This window comes from Chiroxiphia lanceolata, chromosome 1, assembly GCF_009829145.1.
Source record: "Chiroxiphia lanceolata isolate bChiLan1 chromosome 1, bChiLan1.pri, whole genome shotgun sequence".
In the NCBI taxonomy this organism is placed as follows: Eukaryota; Metazoa; Chordata; class Aves; order Passeriformes; family Pipridae; genus Chiroxiphia; species Chiroxiphia lanceolata.
The window spans coordinates 67,939,384-67,958,607 of NC_045637.1; the positions used below are offsets into that span (position 1 = coordinate 67,939,384).

At 39.4% G+C, this 19,224-nt stretch overlaps 1 protein-coding gene across 5 annotated transcripts in view; it reads left to right on the forward strand.

Moving 5' to 3' along the window:
* Nucleotides 1-19,224, forward strand: part of EPB41L4B (erythrocyte membrane protein band 4.1 like 4B) — a 170,586-nt gene that overhangs the window by 141,785 nt on the left and 9,577 nt on the right. For 4 of the 5 annotated variants that reach the window (XM_032674513.1, XM_032674489.1, XM_032674485.1 and 1 more), the window contains one exon: nt 18,754-18,822. The exons of the other annotated variant lie outside the window; for it this stretch is intronic. In XM_032674513.1, the coding sequence (XP_032530404.1) occupies nt 18,754-18,822 (69 nt within the window). The remainder of the gene's footprint in view (nt 1-18,753; nt 18,823-19,224) is intronic. 5 annotated transcript variants of the gene reach the window in all.

Here is a 19,224-nt window from a genome sequence, read left to right on the forward strand (position 1 = left end):
ACAGCATTACATTTTTGGCATAAATATTTTTTTATTAAGGTACTTCCATCCTGGGCATTGCTTTCATTACATGGTTAGGTCCTAGTTTACAGTATTGGAAAGGTGCTGTGGGGTTGTACCTTTTGCTTCAGAGACAGTATTGTACTTGCCTGCAAATAACTGTTACCATTGGATGAGAGCTGTAGCTTCTGCAAGTTTGATGAAGTGACAGCTTATCCCTCCTATGCCTCTCCCTGCTTGCAAAAGGGGATATGAACATTCAGCTGGCCAGTGTCTTACCGGCTTCAGAACCATGTCGAGGTGATACTGGGTGTACTATGCCTAGAGACTTGCTACTGTAGATGGGAAGACAGGTTTGATGCAGGGGACTGTACAGGAGCTGGGGAGCTCAAATTGCTCCAGGGGAGGTTTAGCTTGCATATCAGTAACAATTTATTCACCAAAAGGGTTAGCAAGCATTTGCACAAGCTGTCCAGGGAAGTGGTTGAGTCGACAGCCCTGGAGGTATTTAAAAGACTTATAGATGTGGCAATGAGGGACATGTTTTAAGGGGGGACTTGGCAGTGCTGAGTTAGTGGATGGACTCGATGATCTGAAGGGCCTTTTCCAATATAAGTGATTCCATGATTCTGTCTAGGTTGGATTGTCCTTCTCTATGTTAGTAATGTTTGTTGCTAAACTGTAATTATCCTTTGGAGTTTACAAATAGATTTCTCTTTCTAAAAAACATACCATATATTATTGTATTAATAGGAATTTTAAAAAATGAGTCATGGAGACTTTAGCAACTGGCCTGGTCTAGATAACATTTCCATTTAAGAGAAGTAAACTTAACACACTTTTTCCTTTTCCAGCTGAGGATACAGGCTTTTTGCCCTAAATATTTTACCCAGTCATGCTTTCCCCTTCCGCAGCCCACCTTCCACTGACATAATTTATCATGCTGTATGCTCATAAACTAACCTTCCACTGACTTGCTTGGTTTTAATATTTAGAAGAGCAGGTACTGCCCAGCATCAATCAACCCTTTTTGTTTTGTTTAACATCTATAAAGGTCAACTTGTTCTCTACAGAGCAGTTATTGTTTACAGACCTTTCTCTGCAGTTTCACTGGCTACCGACTGCTCTCAGTTGAGGCTTGCATGAAAAGTTTACTCTTCAGGGGGAGAGACTTCAAACAAAAGCTAGCTAAGGGGAAATGCCAGCCTGATTATTTAATAATTTTGTTGTGATAGCATGTGCAGTCTGTCATTTGAGAGTCAAGATCATGTACAGCTTAGCATCATGTTACTGTCAAGTCTCTGGTAATGTGCTGGTTTTGCATGCTGTGACCTGGCCTTGGGAAGTTGTTTGCTAATTGCACCCGTTTGTTTCACATTCAGTGACAGGTACAGTATCTAAAGGGGTCATTCATGCTGCCTTATTTTGGGTATTTACCTGAGGTGATAGAGATGGAAGTTCAGGTTCCTGGGGTTTCTTGCAGAGAAAGACTAAGACACCCAAATTGGTCATCTAAAATTAGCTTTTTTAATTTATTTTGGTCATGATATATGCTACCAAACTTCCCCAGTTCACTGGAGAGCTGTTAATTTGAAGGCGTTTCAGACATCCTCCCTTCTTTTCTGTAGCATTACTCGTAGAGAGAGATTAATAGTCACTGACTCAGCTGCATGATCTTCGTTGTTCAGTGTCTGACCATTGATGCTTCTTGATGGCCTTGGGTTTTATCCATGTTTTGCTGCTGTTGCCAGCGAAACAGTGGAAGCTCTAATACATGCTGAGAGCTACACTTAGAAGTGGAGCTCACAAAACCAAATTAACTTATAAAAATATAAAGATTACTGAACTGATTGGATTAATAGAAATCATCCAGACTGCCATGCAGGGATGAGAGCAGTCAAATCTGTCTACTCGGTCAGCCTGGAGGAGCTGCAGTGATATATACAAGAGTCAGGGGAGCTCTAATGATCGCTTAGTCATCAATAGTTAGACTGCTAGTAAGAGTGGGGCAATTATGAGGCAGACTGATTTCAGGAAATCATTTTGCAGGAGAAATAATGTATATTTACAAATGCAGATTGCCTAGAGGGAAAGGTATCATTTTGTGCTCTGCACTCCTCAAACTGTGTGGTTTATGCACACTTCTATTCATTTTTCAAGTAGATCCTACAATTAATTGACTACAACACATTACTTGTTGTCCTTAAAATCATTATAACATGGGCAGAAGAAAATCCCTATCTTTTCATACCACTCTGTTGTGACTTTTAGGACCATATGCCTTTAGCTGGTATGTAAACAAGATTCGATCCCTCCTGTTTTTGTGTTTCAGAAAAAAAATGGATTAAAAAATGCAGCATTATATATGAAGAATTATATTATCGCATTACGAGCATCCTTATTGAGGTACATTAGAATAAGTTTTGTCAGTGTAGTAGGCTCTTTCTTCCACCAGTCTCTCTCTCCCTCCACACTCCCTCCCTGTGTTTCTAGCTTTTATGGAACTGGAAATCAAAGCTAGAGCTTCAAGCTATTCTGTTGCAGCTTACAATCACTGTGATTTCTGACAAGGGTATGAATGCAGAACCTTCTTGTTTAATTACAGAAAGCTCAGTCCTAAGATCCTGAACGATTGTAACAGCTGCTACATTGTGCTGACAAATACCTTCTCAGCCAAGAGAGAAAGCTGGTGTGTGCAAGCTTTACCTTCACCTAATGGAGTAGGACAAAAGAAATAGGAATGAAGAGTTTTATATACGACATGGAGCTAATTCTAAACTTGGACTAAAATTTGTAATACAAGACTGTAATGGACAGACTAGGACTAAATCATGATCACATCTGAAGAGATATCAGAGAACACTGATTTAGAGCTGGATATATACTTTCAAACTGTAGATGTTACTTCATGCTGTATCAAATGAATAATTTTCTAGAGCTTCACCTGCCATCTATTGGTGGAAAACAGAAAGTAGAAAATTATTTACCTATTAAAAGCTTGAGATACAACATTTAATAGGTATAAATTACCAATATGATAGTTTAAAAATGAAAAATAGATATTCTTCAGTGTAATAAAAGATATTTTTTTATTTAGGTTGAGTTGGAAACAAATACTTCTATTTCAGTAATAGCATTACTAGTGAATGCAATCCTGCTAATTCAAAGCAATCTCACTGAGTCTGAAAGAATATAGAATTTGATGCATTAGCATCTGCCATTTTGGAAATAAAGTGAAGGCAATCAGGTCAGTCATCTCAGGGGCAAACTGTGAGAAGTTTTTGTATCTTGATTGAGGTGATAAAACATCCTTGCAAATACTCAATAGATACTTACAGTGAGCAAGGGATAGTGATAAGGGCAGAATGAGTAAAGAATCTTTTCATTCCACTCCCCTTTAAAGTTTATTATATTAACAAAGAATTCATTTGATTTTTAGTTACTAAATTTTTATGACAGTTTTGCAAGGTTGCAATAAGCTAAATATGGAGTGGGAAATGAGATCAGTATTTCTTGCCTTCCTTTTGAAGATCTTTCACTTACTGTGCAAAGCAATTTTTCAGTGGCAGACAAGCAAACATATCAAACTCTAATACCCACGTAACGAGTCCTTTTGGTGTTGAATTCTAAACCAAAGTGGCTATAATGTAATTCAAGACTGATATTTCATAAGAACATTAGCATGTATCTACCATCTAACTGGCTGAAAGTATAGATCAAATATCTCTTCGTGTCCCCAAGGTCTTTAAAAAATCTCTGTCAGAGACAAATTTATAAATGCTTTATTTATGGTGAACTGCATACAGAAAAAAATAGATCTCAAAAAATTCATGAAGACTGGGTGATGTATTTCAAAATTGGAAGCTTTCTACTTTGACATCTTCATAACAAAAAAAAAAAAAGATTTCTTTGTATGAGATGAATATGACTTGGATTCAAAGAAGAATGTTAAAAAATGCTGTTTTCCAATTCAGCTTCTCAGTTAACAGTATTTGCACACTCAAACTTACCTGCAATGGACATTTATAAGCAAAAGAATTTGCACAAAGCAGCAGTTTGTCTATTACACATATAAATAAGAAGCAAAAGCAGTAAGCAACATGTCAAATGCACACTTATTCCCCATTTCAAGTTCATGCCCTTTAACTCCATATTAAACTAAGAAAAAGCAAAGTACAGCAATTGCTAAAGCAAAGAACTTCAATACAAAAAACTTACAGCAACAGGCCATAAATCTAGTTCCATGTCAAATCAAGGAGTACTCTAAATTTACTCATATTGCAAAGGACCATTTTTTTCTGCTTCCAGAAAAGGGCATCAGCTGGATGAGAACACAATGTGAAGGGGTGCACTGTAACAGCCGGTCAAATTGAGCACGAGTCTCAATTTGACTGGGGATTTGCGGAAAGTGCTCAGTGGTCCATGCAGTGCAAGGCTCCTGGGAACACACAGCCTCTTTCCAGCAAATGCAGATTACCTGAACATCAGTTAGGTTATATAAAGCATGTTAGCAACTAGAGATGGAACTTAGCATATTTAAAAGCAATCATGGGATTTGGGCAACCAAATTAATGGGTGAATATATATAGCATTATAAATTGGACTTGCAACTAATATGTAGCTCTGCATGTTCGAGTACAGGACTTCATTGGTGGATGCCAGTCTCAGAAGCAGTCTGTTGAATTACTAACATGAAACATAACTGAGTGTCAGGCTCAGAGACTGCCTTTTGAATCTTAGTTTAAAATTTACTAAAAAGTGTAAAGCTCTTTGACTGCTAGTTTGTTATTTGGGGGTTCACTCGCATTCATCCATTACAGAAGCAGTCAGTGAAGGAACAAAATGAGAGAATGCTAAAAGATGAACTGTAAACATCTAGATTTATTTTTTTTATTTTTACTCTGGTTTAAGTGATTTAAATTCATTGGCTCAATATGTTTTTTCCCATTATCTGTATTCTGAGCAGAACAACTCGGTGCACTCTGTAGATGTATGACAGATGATTCAACACTTCTCTATTTCTTTAACTAACTGAAAATGAATTCTCAAAAAAAAAAAATAAAAAGATCCGCCAAGTGAAATCCATTGCTGACTTTGCACCTGTGGACACCGTGATAAATTGAATATGATGTGTACATGAGCAAGAAGAGGTACCAAAAAGAGGGGAAGGTGTTAAGTGGAAAAAGGTTCAGGCATGTATCAACTAATTCACTGCTTTTAAATAATCAACAGTCCACTGGCTAACATTTTCTAAAAGTTGAGATGAAGGTAAGGTGCAATGTCAGAAGATAATTTGGATCAAGAGGGCATAAGCTTTTCCCTGGAAAGGTGATAAATTCTACCACATGCAATTATTTTTGTCACTTTCTGTACTTTTTAATATGGTGTCCTAACCATCCTCTACCATTCTGTGTGCCTGCTTCATGTTTGCAGAAATTATAAAATAAGCAAATGCCTATCCATAAATCTGGTTTCTGCCAGATCATGCAAGCACAGCTGGTCCTGGAGCTTAAAACTTTGGCTGGACTCCATAGCAGGCCTGCCACATGGTGTGACCTCATTTAAGAAGACGTTTACACCAGGAGACTGGAGGATTTTCTACCACCTGCAGGGAGATAGAATCAGAAAAATTCTCCGTAACTATTGTCTGTGAGATTGTTGCACAGTGGTGGGATGTTTGCTGTGCCTTTACGATGAGAGTTCAATGCCCACTTACAGACTTGCCTATGAAGCTGGAGGACTGAGGTTGTGATTCACAGCTGCGCACATAGGTCTTTCTGTAGATGGGTGCTGGATGTTTTAATCTGTCCCAGCTTCCATCATGGGATAGCTCCTGTGGCAGGAGCTGGATCAGTGATCCAGCTGAGCCCTAACAAACAAAATTTCTTAGCTCTAGGTCAAATCATCTATGAAACTTTAACAGAAGGTTCTCCTGAGGACCGTGGGAGTGATAAAGTACATTTGCAAGCAGTGTAGTTTCTGGAGTAGTACTCCAAAGGGAAGTACTGTGGCTGTTGAAGTTACTTTAAAATAAATGTTCATCAGTTTATGGGAGGGAGTCTAGGATGAGCTTAACTTCAGTAACAGTGACTTGTGGCCAGCTGATGGGCAAGGTCCTAAGGAGTTTACTCCCTGGTGATGAAGAGCATCTGAAACTGCCGAACACCACAGACAGGGCAGTGCAAGACTGCCTGTGTGCTTCTCTTTTTGTGCAATTAGTGCACTAAAAATTTTTAGTCCAAAGCTTTTTTAAGGGCCTCTGAAGTGATACAGATTGCCACCACTTCAGCAGTGTTTAAGAAAGTCAGGAAACTTGAGGGTCATGAACATTATTGTAGCTTAAAAAGGAAAAAAAAAAAAAAAAAAGAAAAAGAAGAAGGAAACACTACCTGTGATCCCCTTCTCCCTCCTCCACATAAAAAATGTGATCATTCCATGGCAGTAGCAGCTTTCTCTTTTGCTTGAAATCAACATCAGAGTAAGTGAAGGGGGTCAAATAAAAGCAAACATATTTTAAACTCACTGGCATCTACATCCTACAGCAAGCTGAGAAGGCAAATTTTTAGCAAATCTTTTATAACCTGCGTATTGTTGTAAATCAGGTCTGATATGTTCAATCATACTTTTGCTCAGTATCTTTTTTGTTTCAGATTATTGCTTTACTTTTTAAGTGAATGTATTTCATGTTCATGTCCTGAGCAGCAGTAAGCAGGTGTGACATCTGCCTAAGAAGAATAGAAGTGAACAATAGATAGACAGGGCTTTTCAGATGCAGAGCATCAACTTTTTGTACTGACTGAGTCTCCTTTTCCACTCTGCAGTAATCTGTGTGATAGAAAAATGTTCAGCTTCTGGGTAAAGTCTATTTGAAACTAGGTGTATCTTTTTATGTTTGCTCTCAATGAGACAAGTATAGTGATGAAGCTATTATGTCTCAAAGTCTTTTGATAAAGGCATATTAATCACCTTTCCTTTGGCCTGAGAAGTACATTATTCCTTTTGTCTCAGCAGCTGTGAAGTTCGTAATATCTCTTCCTCACTGGTTATTGACAATTTCATTTAGACTCCAGTGAGTAGCTATTGTACGTTTATTTTCTTTTCAAACAACTAATGAATTGATATATGTGTAATTCTAATTCACATTTTTCCAGTGTGATAGCAAGTGTGATGCTAACTGCTTGGCTGTTCTGTGGAATTTCAATTGAATGCCTCCAAGCTCCAACAGAAAATGGAAACATCTGCTTTCCAAACTGTTTTTTGACTGGCTGAGTGACTCAACTTGTAAAGCCAGCAAAAAGAGCAAGTAAACTTTCTTTTTATTTGCCACTCAATTGAATAATCAGAAATTATGGGAAATATTTTTCTTTTTTTTTGATTAAAGTAAAATCTGGTTGTCTACATTATCTCTCAGAAGCCTGTATTTTGGAAAATGTCCTGAACCAAATGTCAGAGAGCATTAAGAAGGGTAGGGAGAAAGATCAGGCCAGTCTGACATTTTTTCATTTTAGCAATTGTGAAGTGTTTCAATTTCAAGTAATGTTTGATAATTAATTTCAATGAACTCATATTTCCAACCAAAATGTCATTTCTAAATTAGGCACCAAAAACTCCTCTGACAAAATGCTGAGTGAAAGCTTTTAAAATATAATTTTTTTCAAGTATAGAGAAAATTAAATCAGCACCAACTCTTTTGTAACACATTTAGTTTGAATAAATAGGGATTTTCTGATGAGAATTCCTGAGCAGGAGCAGTCTTTTCTGATGAACAGCAACTGGCACCTAAGTGATCAGAGATTTTCTCTTGTGGCCCCTCTACTGATTTGTCCTCTGCTTTTTACCCACAACTGTGGGTAAATCCTCTACTGAAACATAGTATATATTTAATTTTCTGTAATCTCTCTACTAGCAAGCAAAACCAAAACAGAGACACAATCATTGATTTGTGAGATTTACACCCAGACAGATCTTTTGCTTTGACTTTATATAGAACCTAATACAGTTCTTATAGCTCAGAGGATTGGCAATAATAGAATAACCAGTAAGTTATTCTGAAGAACTGATGAAATTGAAGTTTGCATAAACCTAAGCATGTCTGTGGTAATTCCACAGTTTCTATGCCTTCTCCCAGATATGTATATCATAGAAAAAAATTGTAATTTCATCATGGAAGGAAGAAAATAAGAGTATTATCTATCATGGTAAATGGATTGAAAACCACTGAACTCAGTAGAAAGGGTCCTTTTCTGTTCATTATCCCTTGTATCACCCTCTGAAAAACAAAATGCTAAAGTGTTTTGAGCTGAGGGAGAAAATTTCTACATAGGTAGATGTTCTGTACATCCATTTTAAGCCTCATGAAGAGAAAACAGTTCTTGCATACCTCTCAGAGTTTTTGTGGAACTTGGCCACAAAAACATCACTGTGGAAGAAATGTGGATTTATGGCTTGCTTTACAGTACGGCTTCTTATGTTCAGCAACCCAAGACCAAATGCTCCTACACTCTAGGAGACACAGCCAGTGAGGTCAGGAAAGTGAACCTCTACGAAACTCATTTAATGAGTTAATGTCATTTTTTGGTTCTTTGCCAAAAGATTGTCTAGAGTCTTGCAAGTGCTCCCATGCTGTGGAATGCCACCTGGCCTCTTCTGGAAAAGTGCCAGATATTACCAGGATGGATTTTGATGAAGGAGCTGTCCATGCCACCTGGCACACCAAGCCATGTGCACATGCTCTGCTGAGAGCCCTGTTGGCAGTGTTGAAGATGGGAAGTCATTTGCCAAGTCGAGTGGGCTTCTGACCACCTGAATTTGTGCACAATTTGGCACTCATGCTGCATCCAAGTCGAGCAAACTGTCAAAATTAATAACCATGAAGCACAAGTGCATGCATCTAGATAGAATCCATGTGTTTGGATCAGTGGCTGAGCTGCCCAGACTTCGGATAAAGCTTGTTCTCTTCAAAATATCTGTGGTCAGCAGAGCCCATGTTTGTGCATGCCTCTAGAGCAATTTTATCCTTCATGTCTCCTGTCTTGCTGCTAGTGGTTTGGAAAAAGGGTTGAAGAAACTGTGCTTTCTCTTTTCTTCCTCACCAAGAACAGGGGTGGTGAGGCAGTATGGGTAAAGGCTTTTCTTCACATCTACAGTGTGGCTGAAGTTGGGCATATTCCTGCATCAAGAACAGTTAGTTCCCAAGCTCATAGGGAGCACACATAGGCATAGCACTGCAAAAGAAACACCAAATTCAAATCAAAACCCAAAATCCAATAATGAATCAGATTGACACCCCCCATTACCCAAGAAAACAGAGTATCCTGGGTCTTAGCCTTCATCTATCCCTTTGAAAGAAATTTAAAAGTAATTGCTCTAAGCCCCCTCAGTATACCCCAGTTATGAAGCTGACAGGACCAGTTTCTGCTCCTCTTACATTTTAGAAAAACTTCAGGGTTTTTCTGAAGTGAAAGAGTTAACCATAATCTTCCCAGGGACCATAACATCAGCAAAGGTTGCCAGACAACAGTGTTTTGGCCTCCTCGATCACTACATCATGCTGGGAAGGGGTCTTGGAGGCAGTGGTGTTGGAACCCTGCCTCACAAGAAATCCCCAGCTCCCAGTCAGGCTTCCCTGTGAGCTCCTGCTGGTATGGACAGGAAGTCACTGACTGGGGCCTAGGAACTGCTTGTAACATTTTATAGACAGTGTATTTCTTTCCCCGAAGAAGTGCCACAAGCAGACCTCCTGGGAGAGGACTGTCATTGTTTGGCCTTTCTCCCATTTCCCTTTTCCTTTTCCTGTTCACTGCAACATTATAATCTTCTTCAGTTGCCTTCACAGAGATGTCTTTAATAATGGATCTCCTGAATCCTTTGCCCAATAAACAAATTATGGGGAAGCAGAGCTCTGCTGAAATGATAGAGCAGCCTTCTGGCATTGAAACTGATGTCATTCGTGGCCCAAATGGAAGAGTTCTGTACTTGTGCTTTTGGTCCAATGGAGAAATTTCTTCTGTAATTAAGGGTGGATGAGAGTGAGTTATGTGCTAATAACCCTAATTGATTTGGATTATCCATTGGCTGGAACTAATCTCTTTAGCCATGGGGCATGCTTGAGTACAGTGTCTCAGATTGGGAGACTGGCTTGTAGGGCAACATCCCACAGGCACGGAGGCATCTGATGTGTTTCATGGCACTGAATTGGTGAAGTATTACAATGCAGGTGTTTGAATCTGCAAATGTATGTACCTAATGAGTTCTTGTATTTGAACATAACAAGATTTTACTTGCAGTGAAGACAGAACCTTTGTGTTTATTTAATGCGTGATGGCTGGCAATATGAATGATTCCATAGCCAAGGGTGTGAGGTTATGAGTAAACAGGGTGGGGTTTTTTAGCATTTATTACAAAAGACTTGCTAGATATGGGATTGGATTTATTCATGCACAAATCTTAAACCAAGCAAAACATTGTTCCTTATAGACTTTCAATTTCTACTTGAGTTGGTCTTATTGATAGGATCAAATAGTTTTGTATCCATTACATTTAGAGAAGCAATGCTCTGCTTCCTTGATGCATGTTGGAAGGGGTGACATATTGTGATGGGAAATTATTATTTTCATATAGAAGCTTAATTTAGAGTAGGCTTTTAGAGTAGCAAGACGACTGTAGCACAGCACAGCAGTCAACACTCTTACGTGAACTTGAGGAAATCATAATTCATGAGAGGTCACCAAAATTTGTAGGTACATGCCTAGATTAAGGCTGCAGTAGTCACTGGGACTAGTCACATGCTGAAGTTGAAAATACACTCAAGTGTCCTTCTGTACAGATATATAAATAGTGCACTCGTTTGTAATTGTAACACTTTTTCGGCAGCTCCACTGACTTTAATCTACCTGTGCTATTCTTTTCCTTCAGAATAATGAACTGTATAAGCTCCTGGGGATTTTGGCACAGCTCAATAGCCCAGAAAAAATAGGACAGAAAATTAAGGCAAAATATTTCTTACTATCCTGACATTCAAGGAGACTGTGATGGGTTGAGTTTCTGGACACTTAAGGACCTTCAGCCAGCTTTTGCTCTTACACAAGTAGAGATTGATTACAATAGAGAGACAAACTATTTGTTTGTGTTGGACTAGGGTCAGGCAGTACACTATTTTTGCCAATCTATCATAACATTTCGATAGAGGAATGTGAGCCTGAGAGTTTTTAAAAAGTGCAGGTATGTTATGTGGTTATTAGTCAGCCTTCGTTGCAATATCCCTGGGTTTGAAGTCTCTGTATTAATAAGTCATAGTGAACTAACTTGGGTGATTGGGTGATGAGCTGTCAATGTCTATTCTTAGAATTAATCAGGTGTGGCTAGTGGTGAGTTTCCATCTGGTACAAAATACATGTACAGTCTACTTACTGGTAATAATATTGGGAAATACATGGCTTACCTGGGTCATTCTCAACTGGCAGGAATTAAAATACTCATTTCCTCCTCTTCATGTTATCCATCTTTAGTGACTTTCTTCTATGACAACAGCCTCCATCTGCAGGGATGCCACTTGATTTTGTTGGCTGTGCACGCAGTCTAGGCACCTGCCACGGGATCACCATTGATTTCATTGGTAAAGGCCAAGGGCCAAAAAAGGTAACTTTGCATTAGCTGTCCTAGCAATGCAACTAACTTACTGTGCAGCAACTGTTGGAGAGCAACCATATCCAGTGGGTATACCTACTGCTTTTTGTTTGCTTCATTTCTGTGTTTTAAAAAAAGACCAAGCAAGCGCTGCAATCTTTAGTCGGCATTTTAGCCAACGCACCAAGACTGTGACATCATTTTGCCTTGCCACATTTTCCTCAGTGGATGGTGACTAGGCTGACAGCCCATGCTGAGGTTAAGTTCTGCTTAAGCTTGCTCCCCTTCACAGCATCAGTGAAAGAGTACTGAAAGTCCTGAAGACTGTGAGAGCATGGACACTGTCTTGTTTTTGTCACATCTGAATTGTTCTTATTCTGTATGCTTTTGAAGAATGTCTTCTCAAAAATATTGTCACAGCAAAGTTATGTTGTAAAAATGATCCAGGACATACATTTCCTTCCAATGTGCTGTACAGATGCTGGACTGATTTAATAACACTATTAACATCGCCCTCATCCTCTCCCAGTACCTCTGAAATCCCTTTGCTAGCAACCCATAATTACAACCCCTAGAGCAAAAATCTACAGAGTACTTGATCTCCAAAGGTAGCATAGAAAAGATATTAGCACCAACAAAATTTGTAGGGCTGCCCTTGCAAATTGGTACAAAAGTTGACGTGAAGATTCAGGATTTTATCCAAGGCATCTTAACTACTATGATTTAGGTAGACCTGCTTGTAAATAGCATATAGTTTATACTGTAGCCACAAGCTACTATGCATTAAGTATCTGTGAAATGCTCTAACTGCAGCAAAGCCAAGCTTTAGCAGAGGCTGAACCTAGTACATCACTCTCATGAACTCCCTTGACATCCGTTTGGGAGACAGAAGTCACTGGAGCACAGTCAAGGAGCCATGCAACTACCTCCTGACAATGCCTCTATGTTAGGAAGGATTCCACAAAGTCCCTCTAAGAGGGAGGAAAATACCTGAAGGAGAGTAAAGTATTAGCCCTGTTGTACAAGCAGCTGGTGAGACATCAAGAACGTGGTGTCTGCTGCCAGGTCACATTCTAGGACAGATGGCCTTATCCTGCAGCAAGGCCCAGAGAAGGGCTGGTGTACATCAGTGAGCAGTACAGGAATGGAAAGTTCACCATTTGAGGGGACCCCAAGAGAATTGTCTCAACAAATATACCATGGGATGAATGTGACTTTCAAAGGGGAGTTTTCTCAGTTTACCAAAATGAATTGAGTGGTACCCATGGGGTACAATACAGCAGTCCTGTGGAAACACGCACCAAGTCAGATGAGTCAAACAGTTGGATTCACTCATGTTGGTTCTTAGGAATCAATGAATGTTCTTGGAAATATTTCCTTATACTCTTGTCTCTGCTAGTTTTTTGCAAGATGAGCGAGGGAGACCCAAAGACCAGATGGAGCTATGAGGGAGGTTTCCTGGTGTTATCTCCTCAGAGGAAGTAACAGTAGGCAGGGAGGTTCTGAACATGTAGTGTCTCCCTCCTTGGCTTAGCAGCTTGCGCAGAAACCCATCCTCTTCAGAAACTTCACTTGTGGTGCCTCAGGGTGTTTTCAGTACTACATTTCTGCTGAAGTGCCCTCTTTAATGTGTGTGAACACTGCTGACACTGATACCTGGATATAATTTCAACAACTAGAAGAAATCCTGCATGCCATGAAAAGAAGGTGGCCTGTGATTCAACGTGTGTGGATTTGCACCAAGTATGGTTCATCAAGGCATTTAATTCACACAGCCTTTTTCAAGACTGATTAGCCAATAGAATTGCTGATTTAAGTTTCTGTCCTGTTGCAAGTTTGCTGAACTGCACTGGTTTGGTCTGATTTTTACCCTGTGCATCCTGGCAGTGATTATGCCTGACTACCTGTCATGCCGGTTACGTTGCCACATATGAAGGACATGAACTTGGGTTGACATGATCCAAATATTCAGTCATTTGAGCCTGGAACTGCTACCACTTAAAAAAATTTTTTTGTCCATGGAAGTATTGCATGGTGAAAAATACCAGAAACTCTTTTGTTTTACATTTTCTGCCTTATTATTTATTTCAGACACTGAAATCGTATGACAGCAGGCAAGGAGCTTTACTGAACAATTGCGGAGTCCAGAATCATAACACTGGTTTTGGAAACCAGGCCTAATGGTTAACTGGTATTTTTAAAGTCATATTAAATGTCAGGACTGGGAAATGCTAGTGCAATGAACTCCAGAAATTTTGGCTGATGTCCTTTTCTAATTTGATGAGCAGAAACAAGTCTCTGTGCTGTATAGATGTGATGGTATTCAATTTACACCATGTATTTTTAAATAAAGCACCACAGAATATTCCTCTGGCTGTATGTGTATCCTGAGGGTCTTATTTATGACACCCCTTCAGGTGTTAGCAACTCTGCCTCTGCTTGCTGCTATGCACAGGAATCTAGTGAAGTGTTTGGCCTGAAGTTTGTCTTCCATCTGGCCAGTATAGAAAGTGACACTGAGATCACACATTTTCACCGTCATGCTATAAATGCCTCCAGTCAAGGTGCAGGGGATGGAATTGAAGTGTCAACTGCAGAAAATGTTACTGGAGCTTTGTGGAAGGAAAGAAAGTTGTGCCAGGGCAGTGAATACATTACTCCAAATGTAAGGGAACATATCCATATTAAGCCCACTTCTCCCAAAAGTAGTATTTTTTTTGCCACAGCAAAGACATTCGTAATATTCCCTTCTGAAAGAAATACCAAAGTAGCTGATTTTATATCAATTAACATGACAAAAGTACTCTTTCTGCTTCCACTTCCTTTTGCTTTTATGAGAAAGTTAATTTTTTCTCCTAACTCATCTACAAGGTGTTTCAGGAAAGCATTTGTTTTTACTGAGATTTTAAATTCTATCCAGAAGAACTCTTTGCACAAATGCAAAGAAAAGGGGAAGGTTCTTACCCTTTTGTCCTTTTTCTTCCTTCACTCTTCTTCATTCTTCCTTGCAGTATAAATATCAAGGAAAATCAGTGCTGTTAATTCTTTGTGGCAAAGATATCTCCAAAATATGTTACCCCAATGGACAGCTAATAATGCAACAAGAATCTGAGTACTAGTAAATTATCCACAGAGGAATAAAATTTCACTCATTTTCCCACAAAATCAATGTGACTGTTACATTTGACTGGTTTTAAGATTTTTCTCCTTGGAGATTACTTGACCACTATATTTTCCCTGAGACTATTCTGATCCTTTTTGTATTATTCTTTTCTTTTTTTCTTTCTTTCTTTTTATTAAGAATCAACTGGTTTTTTTTAAGCTTAGTAAATTCTCAGCTTGCCAAGCTAAATATTCCAGACAAGGAGTTACTTGTTCAAAGTAGTTCTGCTATGGTAATGCACCCTGACCTTTCAAGCAAAGGGCATTTGAGGTTGTGAAACAAGCCCTCAGCATGTGAGATGCTGCTGGAACACCAAATGCCTTCACTACCCTTTCATGCCATGCCCCTGCAACCTGACAGTTACTTACAGGACCTGCCTTGAAGGTAGTTTTATGGTTGTGACTTTGGCTGCAAGACTGTTTTCACTCCTGCAGAGAGAGCAAGTGTGCTTGCAATCAAGTTTTATACTTAAAAGCCTGTCTGTGCTGTTATCAAGAGCACAGCTCTAACCTCTTGTTGCTCATGATATTTCTGTAGCCCCTTTTGCTCCCTGGCTGTACCAGAATGTGCTCATCATGTGGACACAATTGCTGCTCCATCTGCCATGACAGGAATTGTGCCCAGCTGTAAACTTCAAAGATGTTACTTGTTTTCTTTCATACCAAAGCAGACAGCAGACTTCAACTTCTTGTCCATACATTAGCAGCTACTGTGTTTTGCTAGTCTGAGCAGCTACAATTCAGCTTCGTGAGAGTAGTCTGCCCAGAACAGTGGTCTGCACAGAACTACCCACCTCCTCTTCCCTCTTCCTTTTCTCTCTGTGTGTGCCATCCCAGGGTAAAGCCTGGAAGCTGCTGAAGGTCTCCAGAAGCTGGAGGAACTGCAGGTTTGCAGCAGGTGGTGGAGTTGGCTCTGCTCTTCTTCCTTTCTCAGTTCCCAGGTGGTATCTTTTAACTGATGCTGCAACAGCAGGGAGAAGAAACCACCCTGGAAAATTTAAGGGTCTGCTTCTGCCATGTGAGTTAGGAGATATTTAAAGGTATGGTACGTGTCCCTCCTAGGGCAGGGAGAGAGGCTGTGTACTGTGTAGGGAATGCATAACATTTAGGTTCTGATCAGGGAGTTGTTTTGCTTTCTGAGCTGAGAGTTTCGATTTCATGCAGTAAACTCAGCCCCAGTGCAAGGGTCAGGAAGAAACTTGCATATGACACTGCTTTCCTTGTGTGGTGGGGTGGGAATTACAGGGTTTTCTTCCACCTCCCAGGTGCTGGCAACTGTTACTTTTGTCAGCACACTGCTGGCCATGGTGGACATGCAGGATAGTTAGGCCAAAAATATATTCCTGAGTGAGAAGACTTTTCAAACTTCCAAATGAAGTTTCACATAAACTGACTGCTTAACAGGTGCTCTCCACACTACTGTCTCCCCATCCTGCATATCGTCTGTCTGAAAAGTGTTCTTGAATGTATGGGGGTTTTTTTCGCTCTTGTATGGATGAGGATTTTGTACGTACTTCCTACTCAGAAGAGTCAAGCCATCAATAGTTAAGAACCTCATACCAATGTTGAGGAGGCAGTAACAATGTTGTCTCTCTGCCTTGCCTATGGAAGCTGGCAGCAGCAATCATAGCAAGGCCTGGGCCAAACCAGTAAGCTCTGTTGTGCATTTGAGTAGTCTGTTCTCAGAGGGGAAAAAAGGATGAGAGGAAGAAAAAATAAATTCTTAAGACTGAGCATGATGTTTTCTGTTTGTCACTCTTAAACTGAACACAGTTATGTTTTTTTCCCCCTCTGCTCCCTAATTTCTGTTTTCAGTTTCTTTAAAAGGCTGAAAATTGATGGGTTTAGAACCCAGAGAGCTTTTAATTGTCTTATTCTGAAGATTAAATGAGCACAGCTCCCTGAGAGAGGGACTCACACTGAAAACTAAACCAGATTAACTGTTTCTTGTCGTGTTTTGATATGTAGGCTGGCCTCATGCACATCCACAGATTGCAGTGCTGATTTTGCAAGAGAGTATTCTGCATGGCTGTGTGTCACAGCATGCAATCAGGGCTGATTCCTGTTATATACCTCTACTCCCAAACCTCTGTGGACTCTTGAGTATTATTCTGCGTAATTTTTCTTTCCTGCATTTAGTAACTGTGCTTCATTTCGTTGGTGAGACTAGCCAGCAAAATAAGTGGGATTTCAAGTGTAGAATATCAAACTCATACTGCACATGAGCAACCACCTTCCCATCCCTGTTTGCCTTTGGCTCAAAGATTTTATTTGTAACTGAGTACACTTGTACTTAGTACTGTAACATCATATTGTAAACCCTTAATAACCTGAGAATGTCAGCCTGGGCTCATGGGTATTTACTGTCTCTCAAAGGAGTGAGACATGCTACAGCTGTTGGCAGATTTGGCTCTGGGTATAACATAACAACAAACTTGTGAGGAGCTATTACATCAATACAATGAGTAGGTTCAATCAGAAATACAGTACACATACATACACTTTGCTAACAGACATGAATATAGGACTATAAAAGGAATGTGAAGTTTACTATGTTTGCCTAGAAAACTGTGATTTAAAATAATTTTTCTCTCACATAGTTGTTTGTTCATTTGCACCTGTATCATTGACTTACAAATACATTTATTCTGTTAAAAGGTTATTTACATGCTTAACTGTATCTTTGCTATTCATACTCCTTGTGTGTAAGAAGCCTGACAATTAATGCTAAGCTTAATTCCACATTTGCAGAAGTTGGCCCACAGATGGCTGTTAATTTCCCTTGGTACCCATATAAGCCAACGTTTCTGTTATTTTACTTACAAAATAAACACCATATATTTACTTAATTATATTTGATGTCCTAATTCCAGGTTTTCCTTTGGCCTTCAGGGGCTCAGGGCCCTCAGGGTAGCTTTCCTCATTATTAAACAACAGTTGTATAGCTGTAGTTAGTAAATTATGGTTGAAGACATGCATTAAAACCAATGCACAGCAGTTTCTATAATAAAATGAAAAACGCACCTTTACAGTGAAAAAGTGGTTTTCCAAAGGGAAAGCATGAAATGCAGTTCAAAACTGTTACCTTTATTTGCTATTTTGTCCTCCCTTTGAATGAATGAATAATGTCTGCATTTTAAAGAGGAAAATCATGAGAAACATCATTCACAATTAAATGGGACAGAGATTGTTGCTGCTTTTAATGCATTTTTAATTTCAGCTGATGTTTGAAACCACTTTAAGGGCAGAAGTAACTTGCAGCAGGGTCTGGTCACACCACAGACTATATCCTCATGGACCAAGCCATGGGAACTCTCATGCTTCTTGGCAGATGGATGTCTTGGTCTCTTGCCTCTGTATCTCCATGCACTTTTCAAAAAAACCTCCAAGGGTCATCTTTTATCCACAGCCCTCCTCTGAACACAGGGCCTTGTAGCTGCCTGAAACGAACAGCTATCCCCAGTGATTTTTTAATATATGATTTTATTTCTATCCCACCTTGTGTGATTGTTTGTCTTTGGCAGCAACAGTGTAAGTGACCATTTGAAAGTCTAAAATATGTAAAGCACAAGTTCTTTAGCCAAAGTTCCTCTACTGCAGAATTTGCTCCTACACTTCATATTGCATATTTTAAAATGTAATGCTGGCTGAAGGAAGCAGATAATAATCCCATGGCTGCTGACAGAATTGGAAGGTATATTGTATGCAATCAGCTCCGTATTTGCACAACAGATTTAATTACATGGTAAAATTAATTTATCAAGTTTTTGTATTTATGCTTTGATTATTCATCATCAGGTTTCTGTATGCATTTTGGGAGGGGTCTTTTTTTGTCTAGTCCAAGCACTGCTGAACTGCTCTGATTTGTTGGATATGTCACTGTAGTTGCAATGCTTTGCTGCTTTTTTTTTTCTTTTGCATTTTTATGCTCTGAAAGTAACATCTTTTTCTTTATCTTTTTTAAAGATAAAGACATTCCCTGCTGATACATCTAATCCTTTTTTCGATCCTTTTACAACAGTACCACAGTTTTCTGTAAGTAGAACGTGCAACTAAAAAAACTGTGTTTTAACACAATTCCAACTGATTTTTTAAGTGCCAGAAATCTATGCGCTAAGTAGTCCTCAAAAATAAAAAGTATAAATTCCAAGTAAAAATTAGAGTATGAATCAGTTAAATATTCCCGTTATACAAAATATTGCCTGCATTCAGACGTTGCTGCTTCCTAGACAGAGGACTAAGAGTTAAAAGTCAAGGCTCACAACTAATGAAGTCGATCCCAAAATGTGCTGTTCAGGACTGTAGAGGACACTTGTGAAGTTCCATAGCATCTTTCCAAGGAGCAGTAAGGGAATGGGAAGACTCAGTCCTCTGTCTAGCAATTGCATGGCCTCCTGCCTGAAACTGCCTGCTGCGCCATCACAAAGAGGGCCCTGA